Source organism: Hippoglossus hippoglossus, chromosome 13 (genome assembly GCF_009819705.1).
Source record: "Hippoglossus hippoglossus isolate fHipHip1 chromosome 13, fHipHip1.pri, whole genome shotgun sequence".
NCBI classification, from domain to species: Eukaryota; Metazoa; Chordata; class Actinopteri; order Pleuronectiformes; family Pleuronectidae; genus Hippoglossus; species Hippoglossus hippoglossus.
In genome coordinates, this window is record NC_047163.1 from 18722005 (window position 1) to 18742396 (window position 20392).

General features: G+C 40.9%; 2 protein-coding genes across 4 annotated transcripts in view; both read right to left on the reverse strand.

Moving 5' to 3' along the window:
* Positions 1-973: 973 nt before the first annotated feature.
* On the reverse strand, positions 974-5040 carry LOC117773416 (aldehyde dehydrogenase family 3 member A2-like). Its single transcript, XM_034605330.1, has 7 exons — positions 4919-5040; positions 3329-3490; positions 2599-2830; positions 2067-2152; positions 1754-1962; positions 1322-1439; positions 974-1138 (listed from the first exon to the last, which is right to left on the reverse strand). Exons 2-7 carry the CDS (start codon positions 3488-3490, stop codon positions 989-991), a joined length of 957 nt encoding a protein of 318 aa, XP_034461221.1. The 5' UTR covers positions 4919-5040; the 3' UTR covers positions 974-988.
* A 1674-nt stretch (positions 5041-6714) lies between these two features.
* ulk2 (unc-51 like autophagy activating kinase 2) overlaps positions 6715-20392 on the reverse strand; it is a 37119-nt gene continuing 23441 nt past the window's right edge. Inside the window, exons 14-27 of one of the 3 annotated variants that reach the window (XM_034605298.1) lie at positions 20233-20290; positions 16906-17055; positions 14828-14973; positions 14636-14716; positions 13682-13944; positions 13408-13550; positions 12735-12844; positions 12354-12491; positions 11901-12142; positions 11602-11780; positions 11329-11447; positions 10979-11136; positions 10714-10849; positions 6715-9982 (exon numbers count right to left, since the gene is read on the reverse strand). In XM_034605298.1, the coding sequence (XP_034461189.1) occupies positions 9918-9982; positions 10714-10849; positions 10979-11136; positions 11329-11447; positions 11602-11780; positions 11901-12142; positions 12354-12491; positions 12735-12844; positions 13408-13550; positions 13682-13944; positions 14636-14716; positions 14828-14973; positions 16906-17055; positions 20233-20290 (1988 nt within the window). In that variant the 3' untranslated portion in view covers positions 6715-9917. Of the gene's footprint in view, positions 9983-10713; positions 10850-10978; positions 11137-11328; positions 11448-11601; positions 11781-11900; positions 12143-12353; positions 12492-12734; positions 12845-13407; positions 13587-13681; positions 13945-14635; positions 14717-14827; positions 14974-16905; positions 17056-20232; positions 20291-20392 lie in introns of all 3 variants that reach the window. The other 2 variants (XM_034605297.1, XM_034605299.1) reach the window with 2 other exon arrangements.

Here is a 20392-nt window from a genome sequence, read left to right on the forward strand (position 1 = left end):
TTTGCTGTAAACAATAATCAATATGTTACATCCTGCCTCTGCCTGCTGCACCATCCTTACCTGAATTCTCCGGACGATTTGTTGCTGTTGCGAACCTAAGCGGAAAATCTCCCCGCTGCGTTGTTTAAAGTCTGGACACAGTTGTCATGTCTGAAAACAGCTTTGGGATATTAGAGTGCTATGAGCTTTATAATATATGATGGGGCTCAATCATTAAGGGTTTTGTATGTAAGGAGCAGGCCTTCTAGTCTATTCTTCTAGTTGGTTTTATTTTATTTTCTTGCCATAACACTGGGTGATCATTGGAATTTCCTGAACTGTTATGAGTCCAAGCTGACTACAGACATCATGCATGAAGATGCAGTTAAAGTTACAAACTTGTCAGTGCCAGCTTTCTATTATGATATAATAATATTCAAAACCTGTTTTGGTGCAGTATTGCTTTAAAGAAACACAATGTAACAAGCCAAATGTGGTAATTATTAATGTTGGGATGAGAGTGTGAGAGGTTAAGCAGTTTTCATGTGCAGAAAACCAAGGGTCATCAGTAGCTTTACTGAAGCCCCGACTGGCTACAACCTGAAGAGCTGCCTAATTCATAAAAGTTTCTTTACTGAATATCAGAAATGAACACTAGTTTTTTAATAACTTCTAACTCTTTTTAACTGATCTACACTTCCACAATACTCTTAAACTTTCTAAGCCTGATTCTGGTGGTTTACGCTGTCACTCAGTTAGGCGCTTCTCGCAGGAAAGTTACATGCAGCACATCTTGCTTCACACCCTCTGAGGCACAATAACAGAGCACAGTGATTTTCAAAGAAGTTTATCAATGCCATGAGCATGCAAGTAAAGGCTGCCAGCAGATTAAATATGACATCATGGGCGAGCCTTGTGAGCTTCCAACTCAAACAATAAATTAAGTTTACACAACTTTACAAGGAAGCCCAATAAATGCTTTTCAAAGATAACCAGGGAGTCAAACATGTCACGTACCGATGTAGCATTGGGATTCATCACTATCTCCACCAACAGCAACTGTGCTCCCCTCCATCAGAGCCATGACCCTCTTAAAGTGTCGCTGGTTGATGATGCGTCCATAGTCCTCGAAGGTCTTTGGATTATCAGTGTAAAACTCCTGTGATGTGTTACATAAAACATATATAAGAGTTTCTTCAGATTGATACGAGTTTCAACAAAGAAAAGAAAATTGCGTTTCTTCAAGACTTGGGCATAAAAAACCCAGATACACCGATTCAAATTTTTTTTTAATTCGTGTAAAATTCCCCAAAACTGTACTAAACCTTCATGTTAGACCAACCTTAATGCTCTTCTTAATCTCCTCCACTACTCTGTCCTGGATGGAGGGTTCACACAGAATGTAGTCTGGAGCAATGCATGTCTGACCGCAGTTGACAAATTTTCCCCATGTGATGCGACTGTGTTGAGGGAGAGAAAAATTCTGATTACACCTCAAGTCTTAGATATAGCTTTATGTTTTATTGGTATCATATAATTATTAAGAAAACAAATGCTGATATTCATTGTGTATGAGACCACAGTAGACCTCACTGAGATTGTCAGATTAAAAAACTGCAGTGAGAACCCTCAGAACAACTGATCTTTAAAAGTCCAGATAGCTGCTTTGTATACATTCATATGGATGCACCCTAAGATCTACTGGGAGCTATAAAGTCCTGACAATGAGCAGGAAATGCACAATTTCTTGTAATATTTTTTAAATGACACTGACCGACATGCAATGGTGATATCACAGTTCTTGTCGATGTAACAGGGACTCTTCCCTCCCAGTTCCAGGGTCACTGGGGTGAGGTGGCGAGCTGCAGCCTCCATCACCAGTTTACCAACTGTGCTGTTTCCTGTGTAGAAAATGTGGTCAAATCTCTGCTTTAGCAGCTCCTGGGTCTCTGACACTCCACCTGTCACAACTGGGTACAGGTCCTAGAGAAAGAAAATCCAGTCATTAAAGTTCTCTGTAGATTTACAATTGATAAATGAAGGTAAAAAGGCACAACACATCATATCAAACAAAGTGGATGGCTCACTTTATCTAGGTATTGAGGGAGAAGCTCCTCCATGACCTTGGCAGAGTGTGAGCTGACTTCAGATGGCTTTATTACTGCTGCATTACCTGAAAGATGAAGAAGAAGCCATAGATCACCAATTTCACTAGCGTTTTTCATTTGTTAATAACATAAATACAACACAATGGCAGATTAATGTCAATCCTTAATCTTTTCACACAATGAGATACCAAAAAATAGTGTTTGCTGATTCTTTGTTCAATTAACAAAAATACTAGTTATACAATGCAACATTTTCCTAAAACACTCTCAATCATCACCTCTGACCCATTAGAAGTGTGTAGCAATGTATGTATTTGCACAGATCCTGGTCTCTAGCTCTCTGCCTGTATTCCTTTGTTTTATTGTTTTATTTTGCTCCCACTCAGACTGGACTGTTTCTTAAGGGTGCAACTTTGAGTAAAAGCGTCATCTTGTGGTCAAACTGCATCTAACTAATACATTTCTCTGTTAGTGTATACGTGGGTGTGCTGTACATGAGTGTATTTGGTACCTGCAGCTATAGCACCAACCAGCGGCTGGAGTGTGACAGCCCAGGGGTAGTTCCAGGCTCCAATAATAAGCACCACTCCCAGGGGCTCAGGCTGGACGTAAACCTCATCTTGTAGAGTGAGGAGGTTCTTCTCCACAGGTCGAGGAGCTGCCCACTCTGCCAGTTTCTCTATCGCCAGCTTGATCTCCCCCTCCAGTCCCAGAGTCTCAAACAGCTCCGTCGCATGTTCACTCTGAAAGCAGAAGATGGGACAGACCCAGAAGCCGAGTTCAAACCTTCAGTCCCAACACCAAAATCATTCACATGTCCCATATACTCACTGATAACTTGTAATCTCTGTAATTACAATAATTCAGTCTAAGGTTGACACTGAATTTTCATTTCAATTTCACATTTGTTAAAATTACATAAATATTTAAGTATGTGTTTGGTGAAAGAATGATTGCACTGATTGATTCTCCTCAATGCCAAGATTCATGAATGCTCTCATTAGAAAAAATTATAAACACACTACCAGAATAGATTTAGACAACACAAAATAGTCTGTCCATCTATCCATCTATCCATCTATCCATCTATCTATCTATCTATCTATCTAGATAGTGTGTGTGTTTATATATATATGAAGTTAAAGAGGGCTGCATTCTGTTGTATATTCCTGCAAAGTGACATGCCTGTACAGCCACCACACTCTTCTGACAGTACAACCAGTCTCCTGAGTTTGACCCACCTTGCCAAGGTCCCTTTTAACAGCATCTGCAATGTCCTTCCGTCTCTCTGTGATGAAGCGGAGCAGACCCTTCAGCTGGTGGATCCTATACTCCAGACGCCTGGTGTTTCCTGTCTGGTAAGACTTCCTGGCCCGTTGAACAACAAGCTGTTCCCGGGACATCTTGAACAGAAACAATGATACACAAAGATGTTACAATTGTTGCCCTTTATATCAAGTTGTCACATCTGCGACTATCTGGCTAATTTAGCCATTTACGAAATTCTGAAATCAATTACCAGCTAAAAGCAAATTTAGCGAATTGATAAAATTATGAAGCTGCTAGCGAAAACATTTGCTGCCGATACTCCCATGTTCACATTAATAAATAATGAAAAGTGTTTGTTATGACCACAGGCCTCTGCTACGAGGCAGGATTTGTGGTTATACCTTTACGTATCACTCTGGATTTTCAGAGCTGGCTCACTTCTTATCAGAGTAATTCACCATGGTAACTCATGCTGAACTGCTAACCAGGTTACTTTGTGATAACAGATCAAAACTGTCAACAGACTAACTACTGACCAATCGCATCACTAGAAAACCAGAGTTATCGATTTACAGGATCCTGACAGGCACAAAACAGTTTAGAAAACATCAAAGTAAAATTGGTATTTTTTTATAGATAATTGGGATGGTTTTGTTTAGTCTGGTTCTTAAACAGAGCTTCTAATAAACAAAGGAAGAGTTTATCACACCTGCTGAGCCACAGAGAGGGATGTCCACTAACCAGAAGGTCAGTGTCCTTAAGACAGATTCTGAACCCCAAATTGCCTCTGATGGCTTTACAGGCAATGTATCAAAGCGTTGTATGAATATGAGCGTTTATGGGTGAATGTGACTTGTACCGTAAAGCACCTTGAGTGATCGATAAGACTGGTAAAGAACTACGTGTATACAATCCACTCTTTACTCGAAAGAAACAGAAATATAAAGCTTCACTTTAATTCCACAAAGATTTGATTGTGACACAGTTCCTGACAGTGTTGATGCTTAACTCTTATTCCATGAGTGCACCTTAGAACATGAAGATAAATAAAAACTAAACCCTCTGATTCCTTTTACTAAAAATGATCCACACGCTATTCAATAGTAATGAACATTTGAGTCAGACTGAGCTCATCTCACATGAACTCAGTTTGATATTACTTTAATCTTTTTAATCTGCATCACATGCTCACTGTTTGTTCATCGTCAGACAAAAGAGCAAGTGGTAAACTCAATAAAGTTCCTCTGTTTGTTCATCAATAACACTTCTGCTGCTTTTCTAGTCTCGTCATGTGATGATGTTGTTTACATTTCACCTTGTGAAATATGGCGATGATGCGAAAAACCCAGAGTTACTAACCAGCTTCACAGTGGAAGTTATCTGCGAGGATAATGTTCAGTTCAGTGTAGTAAGCCAAGCTGCTTTAGCTTGGTTGCTAACAGCTATAACTGACGGCATTAGAAACAGTTATTAAAGCTACAGCAGATTGGTAAGTGCTATCTGCGTAACGTTAATAAACGCATACACAAAGACACGCCTTAAAAATTGTTTTTGTTGTTTACCTTCCAGAGCTTATCCTCCTCGACCAGTTTGAATATTAACTACGTCCTATCTACACAGTTATAAGCTACTGTTGTTACACTGGCAAAAGCCCAGTGTACTCCGCAGCAATTGGTCAGTGAGTGCGTCAATGAAGAAAAGCGCCAATCAGCGCGACGCATGGTGAGTTGGCCCCCCCACACCATAACAACCGTCATACTGTGGCCGCAGGCTGCACTTTTCACTGCTGGTTTCCAGGTGTCTCGCAACAACATCACACAACCCCCGTGCACCTCCAGCTGCCCCTGTGTTATTAGCAGTGCCTGGTCTTTTCGGAAAGTTCGGTTCTCTTGTCCTGTGTAAAAGCCCTGGAGCTACTTCAGATTTGTTCTTTGGTAAATCCTCCTCAAACAGTTCTTCAATATACTGCCACTTAGTGCTGTTTGTGTGCTGGACGTTGTGTGCAGAGCTTTTTATAAACAGTCTATGGTGCAGAGTGAAGTTAGAAAACTGTGTGTTCATCCTACCTGGTTTATCAAGATGAAGATTGAATGCTCAAAGTGAATGCTTCATTACTGTTCATGCGTGTGGTTTATACATAAGTTAAATCATTTACTTAACTGTTATTTTTTTCTTACATTGCATGCATAGATTGTATATAAAGATTGCATGTTGGCTATCTCAGAGATCTGTTAAGCAATTGACAAAATCTTCAGACCTAAATTCACTACTTTTCAAAAATAAAGGCTATTTAATTCGGCTAAATCTAAAGCATTCCAGTGACAAAATGAACGTTGCACATTTGCTTTGTAGACAAATTACTAAAGAGGAAGTGATTATATGAATGTTGTTGCCATGACAGAGATCTGCACCTGTGACACCCGTGAATATCTGTGTCAGTCTGTTAAGGTGACATAAAAATAGAAAGATTGTCATAATGATCTGGCAGCAATTTTGACCCAGTTACTAACCGCTGTTGATGTTAATCTGATCAAATTTGGAAGAAGGCATGTTCAAACTGACCGACAGACTGGAGGCATACTAACTGCTACAGAGCGCTGGTCGCCATTTTATTCCATTTCTATTGATATTGAATACATCTTCAGTCCAAATCGCACCCAAGTCGTCACTGCAATTCTCTTGGCCATTTACAATAAACATGCCAAGTGTGAATCTGATTAGTTGAACAGTTCTCAAGATACGAGTTCCACATACAAACAGAAATACGGAAGAGAGACAGACAGACGTCTGTGGAATTGGCAGGTATATTAAATTACCTCAGACAGACACTGTCAAAAAGGGCTTTAGAGCCTCCTGTGAAAAATACTTCTCAAGACATGGAACTCAGCTGATGATGCAGCTTCAGGCCACCAGTTGAGTTGTAACACAGCTGCAGTTTTAGGCAACACACATTTCAAACCTTAAAGGCAACTGTAATAATCATTAATCATAATAGTACAATGTGATATGCACAATGTACAGAATGTAATTGTCACGTACTAACACCTGTGTAGCTTTACTGTGTACATGTGTACTGTACACAATGGAGGAAAGAAACTCTGACACTGCTGCACTGTTTGTATCAAACAGTTTATGCACTTTATTTACTCCAAATGAATCTTTATTGTACCACAGTAGAACCACAGCTTAACTTTCAACATAATGTTGAACAATTTGTAATTATAATCATTATTCTAATTATTACTACTCATCTGACACCACTTTCAAAGTTAATTTGTTCACCTTTTCAGTTGCAAACTTTTCATCCAAACTAAGAAAAGCTACATGGTTTTAAGAATAAAATAAAAAGACAGGTAGATATCTTTGTTTTTCCTCTCTTTAATAACAAAGACTGTATTTGAGTTCCATAAAGAACAAAGAGAGACACCCATCGATGGGAGACACGAGTATAACGTTAACATTTCTCTTTGAAAAAATCTGCGCTTGGAAAGTTGTTGCATTTTCAGGGTTGTGACTGACAGTGGGGTTTTTCAAAATGCATTCAAATCGAGCTGGAGAGGCGCAAACAACAGGGCACATACATTCAAGATTCTAGAGGTTCTACGGGGTAACATACAGAGTCGGTACCCATGCTTTATCTAAAACAGTCCATCTTCAGTGACAGTCCATGGACACAATGGTACAGAGAAAAGATTCAGGTGGGTTTACATCAGCTATATTTTTCCCTCCTCACTCGGTGTGCAGTGAAAGGCTTCATGTGGATGAGGGAAACTGAACCCCAAATATGTCTAGAAAAAAAAACAGTACATCAGAGAAACAGGCCCAGAGTCCACTGGTGCCTGTGAATGGATTTACACACCTTTTACTTTTACATAGAAAAACAATGTATTAACAGCTGTACAAGAGTAGGCCTATGTCTGCTTTCACAAGAAGAAGGTACCTCCTTTTCTATCCTTTACTGTTTACTACTGGCCTTAATGCACACCTGGCAAGTGCATGTGTGTGTATGTGTGTATACACACTCATAGATACATACAGTACATACATTGTTGGGAGGACAGCAGACAACTTGAGGGGAGGCAGAGGGACTACGTGGATACTAGGCAGTGAAGATTGTGACAAATCAAGTCTCACAAAATTTTATGATATAAGCACAAAATCTGAAGACATCACACTTATTTCAGAAAATGTCATAAGATCACTGAACAAATATGTGTGTGTTGATCTCAACAATGAACAGTCCTGGTAGAAAGAGTTCTCTGGGAAGTTTCAGAGCTGCCATAAGTTTTATTTTATTTGTTGGCACACCCCTGTTGTGCCACAATAGGTTTCCTTATCAAACCCTTGGCAGACATGAATAAAATGTATCAAATTCATATATGTACATATAAAGATTTGTGCTCATTGACTGACAGGCAGGCTGTCTGATGGCATAATCACCGACAGGCCCAAAACTCAAACTATGATCTCGCAATCACACACACACACCACTCCCAAAAAAAGGAGAAAGGATTCAATCGCATGAACAACATACAAATATAAACAAGTTTGCAAACATCAAGTTTTGTTAAAAAGTAGCTACAGATACTGAGAAAACATAAAAAAGCTGTAGTATTTTTTTAGTAGATTGAAACTTATTGTTCAGGTAACTTGTCAAGTAATATGACCGTTCAGTTTCCCAATTCACTCGATCGGGGTTTACAGTGAACATGTCTTGCTGTTTAGCACTATAACAGGAAACGAGTCTGATACAACTGCAATGGTTCTCAGCTTGTGGCTTTCTGCTGAATACCTGAACGTACAGACCCTGTGACAATGTGAGCAGAGTGAACCATCATCAAATTCACCTTAACCCCTCCTCATTGTGAGCAATATGATCAACAAGTCACCATGGAAAAGGGAAACAGGGGATGTGACAAACGCCTGTCACATTTTTTCTACTTGCTGTCATGAGTGACAGTTCTGCATTCAAAGTGCAACATGAATATTAAGCTGATACGAGCCAATCAAAGCTTCCCAGCCGCTTAGTTTTATTCCATTAATCAAACTATTTAAAAAAGATGTCTATTTTATGAAGAAGTGTTATAATGGGGAAACTGTAGACCATTCTTCACATGCTTGACACAACTAATGGATCTAGAATTAAAGGGATATTCCACCAATTTAGTATTACACTTCCATAAAGTTGGAGATCTGCTAGATACAGTTTAAATACAAATTCAAAGCAGCAGGGCCTGAAATTATACTTATAACCTCTCATGGGATGGGTCAAGCTCATACATTTACCATATCACTCTGCCTTTAGACCATACCTGTCTGGTAAATGCCCATAACTGAGAAATTCCACACTCCAGTTATTAACAGGGTTTTCGAGGCGAATTCAAGATAACATTGTTGACATCATCATAGAGGTATCAGCACAGCAGTGATGGTCATGGGTTATTTTGTTTGACATGACAAAGCTCCTGACAGAATTACAGGGTTAATTACCCAATTGTTTTCACAGACCATGTAACACACCTTGTGATGAATTCCATTTCTAAAATCAGTGGAATGCCCCTTTAAATGAGGATTTAAAGTTGAGATAAGTGTTTCTGTCAAGCATCTTGTTAATCTCTGATAGTCACTGCCCCAAAAGGCTGAGGTGTGGCCTAAATGTTATGCCAGACAGCACCGTTTCCCTGCCCTGTTTTCCCAGGTTGCTCTGCCTTATGGGAAATGTATGCAGTGGATTTGATGCTCATGAACACAGAGCAATTCAGTTTTGAGTGTGAAAGCAGGAGTGATTAGACAACCATTCCCCTGCCTTCATATTTCTACCTATAGGACTCCTCCATCTCCTCCTCTCTGCCCAATATAAAGTGCTTGACCCAAAAACATGAGAAAAATAAAAACAAAGCAATTACAAATCCACCAATTGTTTGCTCTCATGGCTGTGTGTTTCTGTAACAGGAGCTTGCGTTCTGTGTAAATGTCCATGTTGGACCTGTTACAGTGCACGGCCGTAAGCCTTTTGCTTTTCCTCCATTTCCTTCCACTTGAATACTTCAGGTTTTCAAGACAGGCAGGAGACTCAAACACCCATGTTCTTCTGAACCAATAAATAAGAATAACAACTTAAACAGAGTTGATAACCACTGATTTCACATAGTAAGTAGCATTTAAAAAGATGAACTGCTTCATGTGGAGCTTGAGTCTGTCAAGTTCAAAACAAAGTCTCATTGTTGCGTCCATTCTCTTTTTCTTCTGGTAAAAAAACACAAATAATATCCTTGATAAAAAAACATGCACATCAAAGTGCATGAATTATGTCCACATCTGGTTTCAGTCTCTTGTTTCTGGATCCGTGGTCATCTTTGGTTGTAAGTTTCTGCATCAGTCACTTGTTACAGTTCATTCTGTGATGCAGCGGATAAAAAGAACTGATGATAAATACAGATGAAACCTATCAAATGAAAAAGTGCTTGACCTGCTACAGGAGGGAACAGTGGCTTTGTGAGGATGGTTCTCGATAGTCTTAGGACGTGGTCCCTGTGCGTGCGTGTGTTTATGTGAGCTCTGCTACTCATAGAGCGTGACAGTACAGTAGCAGAGGGCTGAGATCCTGCGGTCCACACTGGCCTTGTCTGCCGGGAAAATAAACAAAACAAGATGTTATTAATAGAAGTTGTTGCAGAAAACGGAAGTAAAACAGTTATTAGATCAAGAGCAGGCCTCCAAGATACAATGGGCCCCATGCAGATTCAACCTGATGAATGTTATCTGTTCACAAGGTTTAATCGTTATCTTAAACAACAACCCAAAAGTGGCTTCCTGTCATACTTTATGTATGGATGTTTCATTCCCAAAAATATTTATCAAAACATAATGATAGCCAGGGATCTAAAAATGATAGTAGTATTACTGCAGCTGTCAACACCTTGCCACCATACAGTTGTACCGTTATAAAGAAATGGCCCGATCTCCCCCACAACCCTTAAATCACAGATAGCAAAACTATCCGTGATTTAAATGGGAAGGTCAAGTTGACGATCTACATCAAGTGAGTTGTGTAAATTGTCTTGCAATGTGGCAATACAATCTTTTGTTCAAAATAAGTAGTTGATAGCTGTAAAATATTGAAACTTTGCTTTCATTGAGATGAGAATATTAGAATTGTTAAGTTAATTAAGTGTTGAGAATGGGAAAACTAGATGTACATGTACCCCTCAGTTTGAGTCTAAGTACAAGAAGATTGGTGAGAGCAACTAGTGCTCGTACATGCCACTTAACAACTTCTCTGTTCATACAACTGCTCCTGCATGAGGCTCAGTGTGTCAGATGTGTGTGTAGGTCAGAGATTGTAGTTTTTACTCACATTTAACCACATTCTCAATGTCAGTGGGGTCCTGTAGGATCTTGGACAGGCCATCTAGCAGCATGGCGGCCTTGCTGTAGCGGTAAGCTATATCCTCCGTCTGCTTGAACATCTCGTCAAGAGCTGCTGACTGAACCTGACACACACACAATCACACACAACAGCAGAAATGTACTGAACATGCCGTTTGAAAAAGAGACACAAAATGATGAATTCCTTTTTGTTTTTTTTGGGGGGGGGTTTCCGTGCTGCGTCTGACACTCACCATCTCCACGGCGTGATTGTAGATGAGCTTCTCTGCAGTGACGCTGTTGATCTCATCCACAAATCGCTGCTTATCAGAGAAGAAGTGGTTGAGTTTGTCAGTCAGCTGCCGGCAGAGGGAGATGCAGCTTTTGTAACGCTCATTCAGATTCTTCACCACTGAGAGAAGAAAGGGAAAAGGTTTAGTGTACTTGTATTTAAAAGGTTACAGACTGTATTTGTGTACCCATGAGGTACATAGACAGAGGTTTGTTTCATACACAAAACCACGGTGACATTCTCCTGCTGATGTAGTGGGTGAACAGCAGGTTACAGTATAATACACTGATGGGACATGAAGAATTTCCTCACCTTGTTTGACAGCAGTGGAAGGATTGAGCTGGGCTGATTTAATCTGAGCCTTGGCCAGATGGAGGGAGGAAGCCAGGAGCTGAGCTGCCTTCATGTAGAGAACCAGCTGCTCCACCTGCCTGTAGAGGGCAGCACAACACAGTATATTAGAAGCATGGAAAATCTTCATCACTGCAGCAAGACTACTGAACAACAGGCCTGCTAAGACTGCATGATATTATTAATCAAATGAGATTATCAAAGACTAAAGTCAAAACTTTGGTCATTTCTTACCCCCACTCTTTGCTGAGCTGGCTTATCTGGTCCACAACCACACTGTCCTGGGGAGGGTAGAGGGACGCAGCTGACACTCCAAGCTCCGTCCCACCAGCACGAATTGCTGCCATCTCCAGCACGCAGTCAGTGAAAGAAAGCATCATCCGCAGGTACATCAGTGTGTCTGTATGCTCACGCTGCAGCAGGAGACATCAAGATTAAATGTAAAATCAAACAAATGACTCACTGAGCGGTTAACTGATGAACGTCCCCCTTAAATGTGGGGAGAGAAAAAATATCATATTAGTCTCTCTCACCTCCATAAGAGTCTCCTCAGGCAGCTCAGGTGCTTCGAAGGTGATGAATCCTTCCAAGCTCGGAGGGGAGGTCCCATAGGGGACATAGCGCAGACTGCTCGGTGCCCCATCTGCCCCAGGGACTGCCTGCCCACCCCCAAAACCTCCTGGAGGAGAGGTGCCCATTGTCATGCCTGGGGGAGAACCGACATAGATCCGACCGCTGGTGGAGCAGAGAGAACCAGCTGAACTGTTGGATCCCACTGAGGAAATTGACAAAGAGAGAAGAGGAAAATTTAGCCTTTGTTATCAAACCTCTGCTGCAATGACTTGAGGCAGTAAGAGCATGAAAGAAATCATGATATAAATACTACTAACAAGTACACTCACTGAGGCAAACTAACTTTTCCTACTTCTAGCTGTTTATAGGTAATTGGTTTGCACGCTAGCTGTGCTAAGGTGAAGGGTCCTCACCAGAGGTGGTACGTGGTCGGGTGCACAGATGGCTGCAAGCAGGAGGAGTGCTGCTGTTAGGTGGTGAACCCACGGTGAAAAGAACAGTACGGGGACTCGCTGACCCACCCTGAACGAGACCAATGGGACCCGCAGGGGCTTTGGGATACGAAACATAGATAATCTCTTTTATACACTGTTGTTGACATTTCGTTGTTGACACATACATATATATATATATATGTATATATATATATATATATATATCTGCACTGTATGAATTAACAGTTTTCATTGCAGATATTTCATATGGAAGAACACAGACAAGCCATTAGTCATTCCAAATGTTAACGCAACCTGTTTAAAACACATTTCAGAGTTTGTGCAGCAATATACTCATACCTGTGTCCATTGGTCGCTCTGTGTTCAAGCTATCAGTGCTCCCCTGATAGGCTTGTCCGCCCAGAGTGATTCTGATTGGCTGATCAGACAGACGACCTGTGCTAACAGACCTGCAGGGAAACCAAAGGCAACGTCAGCACGTAAAACAGCAGAAAAACTGACGTCACAGTACCACAGTGGGACTCAACATTTCATTTCACTAATGACGAAATTCAATCTTGTAAACACGTATAAAGTGGCCAGTGTTCCAAGCTGGTGACATTTCCTCTATAAACTCTGCCGTGTTATTTACGTGGCATAAGTAAGATATCAAGGGTCTAAAACTGATCAAAAACTGGAAAGGAAACACATTTGCTTTTTTTTCACTTTTCTTTACTCATAATGGAAAGAAAGTCCTACAATTTAAAAATGTTTAATATTTGAACTCAAATTGTATTTTTCATGCAGAGGAATAGATCGGAAAAAAAAAAAAAGCCAGTGGAAAACTTAAACACTTTTAAACAATTTAAACCCAGCAAACTAAATAAATAAGTAGGCAGCTAAGAACTCTTCCAGTGTCCCATTAGATTTAATACAATCCGTTAATGTATATTTATGCATCATTCTACCTTTAGTTAAGGTAGAGGCTGAGATGTATGGAGACATGAGATGTGTTTCTTTCAGTGAGACCTACCTGCCAAAGGTTTTACTGGCCTCAGGGGCAGCTGGCCGTCCAGTGACGTACGGGCTGCAGTGGTGGGCACAGATATCCCGGGCATCTGCCAAGGTCTTGGTGGGCACAGGGCTGTCTGCCAGTGCCATCAAGTTACAGGACGCCTGCGTTTTGGGAATTTTAAACGGTGCCAAAATGATCTGGATGAAAAAGAATTTTTGAGAAAACCTCAATGACATGTTTATTTCTATTATTAGTATTGGCCATCTGCTGACTCACCAAGAATTGCACTCACCTTGGTAGGAGAACCAATAATGGTGGGCAGCGGGGACTTCTGCAGCCAGTCGGACGTGCGGGGCGAGGAGCCCAGCAACTTGGTCGGTGAGGAGCCAAGGTTTGCCGGTCTGCCGAGCTGAGGTGAGTGACTGCAGGAGGAGGAAGGCTGAACGGGGTCTGACAGCTGCTTGTGGAGCTTCTGCCTGGTTTGGTAGACCTCAGTCAACGTGGGGGAGCTCTGGAGCCGAGCCCCAAGGAGCTGGGAGGACGGGACAGGAGAACCTGAAGAAGGTAGAGAGAGAAACTCTAACTTAGTTAAATTTAACAGCCTCCCATAAACAACCCAACAAGAGAGTAATAAATAGTAAATAATTATAAAATAAGGTTGATCATGGACAGTACATCTTTGTAAACATCCTCTGTGGTCAGAGGAGATGTCCCTGCATGTCTCTGATGTCACTCAGCTGTATTCTTTAGCTCTAACATTTGCTCTGATGACACATTCATGAGCTTTGCTTCATCAAACCGTTTCAACAAAAGAAAATAGTCGTGGCACTTTCCTCACAGACTGTGTGGGTCATAAAATCTGGTTGTTTGTGAGACTTTCCATCACAGGGGACAAAGTACTGTTGTCTGTCTGACTGAGGCTCCGTTTCAGAGAGTACATTGTAACTCCCCCTCTTTTTAAATGGTCACCATGACAGCAATCCTCTTGCCACAAACAGTCCCGGTGTTGTGATATGTCTGAAGTATGAATATAACAGCAGCGTCAGAGACTTTTAAAAAGACCTTGACTCATGGTGACTCATGCACTTGACATGACAATAACAGAGTCATGACGCAGAGAAGAGGATCAAAACAATTTACTAGAGCTACTGCTAATAACTTACTGATTCATTTAATTTAAAAGCTAAACCAAGTGAGCATATTTGGCCTTTGTAGGGAGCAGCTGAAGTTTTGCACATGAACTGACCTCCAGAGGAGCTCCGGCTGCGAGGCTCATGGTTCTGCAGATGACAGCAGCATTGACCCAGCTGCTCTGGGATGGTGCCCACTGTAAACACAGTGATTTCAAATTGTGAGCTTTGAGACATGTCCAGCTCCTGTCTAAAATATGTTACTGATTGACAAATGAGCTTGGAGATATGTCTAGACATGACCTTACCAAGAGGTGAGGGCGAATAGGGCCGGGAGCTGCCGATAGAGAGGCGTCGGCTCACTGTCTGAGGGACATCTGCAGAACCTGGGGACCCTGAGGCCACTTTGGGAAACCCCATTGGGCTAGTGTTGGAGCGCCTCACTGTGCCAGACCTAGAAAACACATACATAATCACAAAAAAACATTAGGTGGAAGTAAAATTCAGTTCTAAAAGTTTTTCAGTTTTCAGATCCATGAGAATAAATGCCCTTATTAAACATTAACTAATTAAAAGAGTTAAATAAAATATTAATGATCAAATAATAATTTAGTAGTACATGTTTATTCTCCAGCATAAATCCCTTGAGATGCATCTCCTTTTTGAGAGGGTTTCAGTTTGTTGGTAAATACAAGCTGTTACTGCTGCAACACTGTACACTAAGTAGATCTGAGTCACACAGAAACAAAGAATGTGTGGGAAACTCTGCTGTGGAAACTCATTTGCACAGTTCATATCCATCCCACAGAATATGTGGTACAACTGCAGTGAGTTGTTGTACATTTACCAGACTCACTTTTATCTTGACTTACTGGGAGACAAAACTAAACCCTTAGTAAGCACTAAAGGCTAAATTTGCTCAATATGACAATATGTGGGAGATCAGCTAAAGAAGTGCACCAAAAAAACAAGTTCTAGTCGGCACATTAGGGTGTTATAGGTGTTAGGAGAGGCGGGGCTTGTAGGGTCTCATGTAATTACTGAGATGCACTACATCATCTGAGGAGAAGTAAAATAAAATGCCCTGGATACAACTGCAGAGGATATAAATTTCACAATAAATACCATGTAAAATGTTAGTTATGTTTATAGTACAGACATAAATATCGTACAAACATTGAGATTGCCTTAACAAATGTGGGGAATGCATTTAAAATAGCATGGTTAACGTTAAGTTGTCTCAAAGCAAAAAATGAAAAACCGGTGTCCATTAGATAAAGACAAATTGTGCATCTGAAACAATTTACAGTTAAAACACAGTTAAATTCTCTGGATCTTAAAAGAGGAAGGAACATCTCCCATTCCCAACATGTGGCATGTTACCTGTGCTGGATTTGTTCAACTGAGAAACAATATTGCAGGTGCACAAAAGCTAATTTCTGTAACTAAATGTTAATTGGTAATATCAACAGATCAACATGAACTTCCCTTGTCGCTTCCTCTGGGTTTCAGTCTTATGTCAGGATCTGGTTACAGATTTTTTTTTGTTTGACAGAGCAATATTAAGATCTATACAGTAAAGGTATATAAAGAAGTTCCCTCAGAGTTTCTACCTGCCATATTGTTGCTCCATACAGTGAGAAAAACAATAGTGAAAGGCTTTAATCTTCCCTGAACAGATTGACAAGAAAGACGAGTGAGACAGGTGAACAAAGAAGCAGAGCAAGGGTGCAGGGTGAGGGAGACGTTTACTCTAACCCCCAGAGACATAAACCGAACAAGGTGCTTCTCTTGAGACATTAAACTAATCCTAATCTTCAGAGCTACAACCACAACAAAGGGATTTTAATGGCAAATGACAACACAAGTAAACCACCAGAAGAACACAAGCCCATACAGACACCAGCACAAATAAGCGTTGCAATAACAAACACATTACCAATAAAGTACAGCTGATTACAATCCACAGTACCTCTTGTGCTCTCCTTTTCAGAAAACAGACTGGGAATGGAAACAACTGAACTAATCTGTCTGTGAAACAAGTTGTCACCCTTTTGTCTTCTTCTGTCCTCCCATCTGCTTTGTCTTCAGACAAAACCCCCGACAAATCCTCCCGGCAACCGGTTGGGAAGTCACAAATTCAAGCTGATGCAATATTAGTCCAACTTTGTGGCTGATGAAATAACATCCTGAGTTTTCATTACACAAGTCACTCCTAAAACTTCTCATCACTAATTGTTGAGTCAAACATTAGTCCCAAGTTGATCTGGGCAAACAGGTGTTCATTCCAGGTGTTTAATAACTAATCACTGTGAGGAATAAATGAATCATGCAGAGTCGAGTCAGGACTTACATCACCCTCAGACCCAGCAGAGGCAGCTCTTACCTGGGGGAGCCGTAGAGTGTGGTAGTAGGGCTGCTGGAGAGGTTTTGCTTGATGCGCTGGTAGTTGCGGACCTGGGTGGGAACTGGGATGGGGGTGGTCTCGGCCCGTGGGGACACCATGGGGGTTTGTCCTGGGGTGGGCTGCGGCTGCCTGGAAGGGAAGAACCAGGAGAGGCGTTTGTTTAGCTAGTCCTATGAAGGCTGCTGACACTTCCATAACTGCAGGACATCTTCAGGTTGCCAATAATTATTTAAATCTCCAAAGGACTGCTGCTTGAGTCCTGCTACTCGAATAATTCTTAATGTAGGGACTTTGTCTCTGTCGCCCTGAGGTCTTTGTTTACTTCAGTATGGAGGCAGGTTGAGGAACTAAGTTTAGCCTGGGACATCATGAGGGGAGTCAGTGGGTGAAAAAGGAGGTTGGGCTTCCTTGTAAACACAAAGGCAGGACCAATCAGCTTCAAGCTCATCCCGCTGGGGGAAGGGTTGGAGGTGGGGCCAACCAATGGCACATGCAAGGCTGGTTCTCTGTGTACAGCCGACACAGGAGGGGAAGTGAAAAGAGACAGCTTAATTTACATTCCTTTGTTATTCTAGAGGAGACATAATGTTCTAGAATACAAAGTCATGACCTCATCACAACACCGGGCCTCTGACTACATATATAATGCAAAAATAGGAGGAGGAGTGAAGGAAATGGCCATTAGAGTACAGCACCAGTTGGAAACCAGTGTTATGTAATGATGAGAAGCCTGGGTGGGTCGACAGGGGAGAGAAGAGGCGGACACGTGAGGCAAAGACAAGTCCGGACAAAGAATCAGGGAGCAGTTTCTTTGTGGGACATCTGCAGTTCTGAGAAATAAACCTCACCATGTGCTGCCCTGCTCCACTAACCGAACACTGACCAGAATGACATTTGATACTGTAGCCCATGATCGAGGCTATTTTTTCTCCAAGTTGTGAAAAGATGTATTTAGAGAGGATTTGTTAGTCAGTGAACAGCTGCTTTTAAAAAAGACACACGAGTGGAAGAGGAGACTGGATCAGAAGTGAATGAAGTCTGTCTCTCAACTGACCTGGATTTTACCAAGCAGCCCAGCAGAGGGGGGATGGGATTAAACCATTTGAGCATTTATTCATTTTCACTTCTCTTTCTCCTCATCTATCTCCCTCACTTCCCTACCTAGACTCTCCTGTCCTGTTTCTTATCTTTTGTTTTTCTTTACAATGACATCACCATTACAATGGGAGCACCCTGCTCTTATCGCCATCTTCCCAAACCCATTTTCTGTTCCTTTTTTTTCCCTCTATCTTCTTCGTCACCAATCAATATAGGTCACACAGAGGACAGAGGATAAACAAGGCTGGGATTTCTGAGTTCTTTGATAGCAAAGTTCTTGTTACTAAATTGTAAGGGGAAACTGCAGTAATGAAGACAAAAATGGTTCATCTCGTGTCAATGGTTACCTAATTTATGTAGGAACATTTGATTGGTATGGTGAAAGCCGTTGGGAGGACAACAGATGGGATTAAATAGTTATAGGGGGATGAGACTGACAGAACAGCAAGAAAATCAAATGCAGGTGCAATTAAGAGGGAACAGAGAGGAGGTAACTGTTTTGCTTGAGGCTGTTAACATGTGCAAAAGGGAAAGCAGCAAGATAAAAGGGGTTTCATATAACCCATAGTGTCAGTTCTGAAACTCTACAGTACACAGAACCACAGGAAAATGAGTGGTGGACATGATGTTGTGTAGTAGGTGTGATGACTATTGTTGCGTTGATAAAAATACAACAGGATTTAAGGGACACGGCTGGTGACATTTAACGTTTTTCCAACTGTCAACAAATCCCATGAAAAGACAAAAATGATTAATGTATTCCACTAACAAAGAACATTGTGGGTATAATCAGTGCCTGCCATATCATATTCTACTGCACAATAGAGCTTTGTTGTTTTTACGATACCATGAACACACACATTGTATTTTATTTTGATTCAATCATACAGACACCTTCTGGCATTCTAAAGCCCTGAGTCTTATTCCATTGCTGGAGAGTAGATTTCTGAGACTTTATTAAAATTGAAAATATATTTGTGAACAATGCAAAACCAGAGATTTGCATCTTCAGTAAGAGCCAATAGGATTTGGGTTGAATGTCACAGACAAAGTAGAGAATGTATTGACAAACTGAACAACACTTGTTAGTGTTGTTGGCAATGCAGAAGGAACATTGGGAATAATGCCAGCTTTATATTTCCTAAACAAAGGAAAGAGAATAAACAAAGAAGTAACAGACAGCAGGACTTTCCGAGAGAGAAATTGCCTATGTTGTAATATATGCATTTTTCTACTTCTTACATTTGACCTAAAGCTAAATTTTAAACCAATTCAGAAACAAAGGTTGAATATTGAGATCTACTGTTATAGTTTATACATCTTCTCACTGTGGTTGCTGGACCTGTGAGCACAACACAGCTGAGGCACCGTAATAACAGTCACAATTTGTTATTGCAGATGAGTTTTGGCAACTGTGTGAAGTTATTCTTATCCCACAGCCCTTGGTGAGTCGCGTGCTTTATTTATCACAGCACCACCCTGTTGTTTGGCCAACTCTGATTCATAACTCACTAATCGTGCTATTTTACTGGTATTTCAAGAGAAGAATAGATCATATGACCTTACACACATACACATGAAGTCAAAGCAGTGTGTCCCTTGTAGCACCATGTCACACTTCGATAGCATAGACAGTGTATTTTTACTCTGACTCTGGTGAACCCGTCAGAGATGGGGCTGCCAAATTTTTCAGCCTCCTAAATAACAGTACCAGAGACATGTGACCACCATGGAGGCAGTTGAAGCACAAAGGATATTTATCACCAACACAATCTTTCCTGTGACTCTGTAGACTGACGTGCTTCAACTGATGCTGCATCTAACCTGTCATAACCTCATAAAACCACATCCTTTTCAGAAAAACTAAGAGAAACAAGAAATAATATGTTTATTAGTGAGCTTACAGATGATAGTAGATGGATTGCGTTACCTATAGAAAGAACAATGCTAGTTGTTATTCTGCTATTACTCTTCAACATGTTTCACCAAGAAAACCAAGAAGATTATTTTATTCCATTAATCCCATTTATTCTTGTGTGTGTGCAACAGTTTTTATTCTTACAAATACTGTCTCAGGGTTTCTTAATTTCTTTTTTTATAGCTTTGAGCACTGGCTCATTATTATTTCAACTAATTGAAAAAACATTATGAGATTAATTTTCAAAACTAAAAATATACACTTGATTTCAAAGGCGGCATAGTACTCACCCTGCACACATGAGGAACTCACTGGACGGCCGACGACAAGCTCCCATTGGTTGGTCATCTGCAGAAGTAAAGAAAAGAATAGAATGTGAGTGGTGTAAAAAGCTTTGCTAATAACTAATAAATGATGATGTACCATTATCAGTTACAGTATTAGCTGATT

What these genes read in the sequence shown, in the direction of transcription:
- LOC117773416 (XM_034605330.1), bottom strand. Translation starts at nt 3,490, where the DNA reads ATGTCCCGGGAACAGCTTGTTGTTCAACGGGCCAGGAAGTCTTACCAG. An exon ending in TCCCTCAATACCTAGATAAA is followed by an intron (nt 1,963 to 2,066) that starts GTGAGCCATCCA and finishes TTCTTTCTCTAG; the next exon opens with GACCTGTACCCAGTTGTGAC. An exon ending in AGATTAAGAAGAGCATTAAG is followed by an intron (nt 1,139 to 1,321) that starts GTTGGTCTAACA and finishes AACACATCACAG; the next exon opens with GAGTTTTACACTGATAATCC.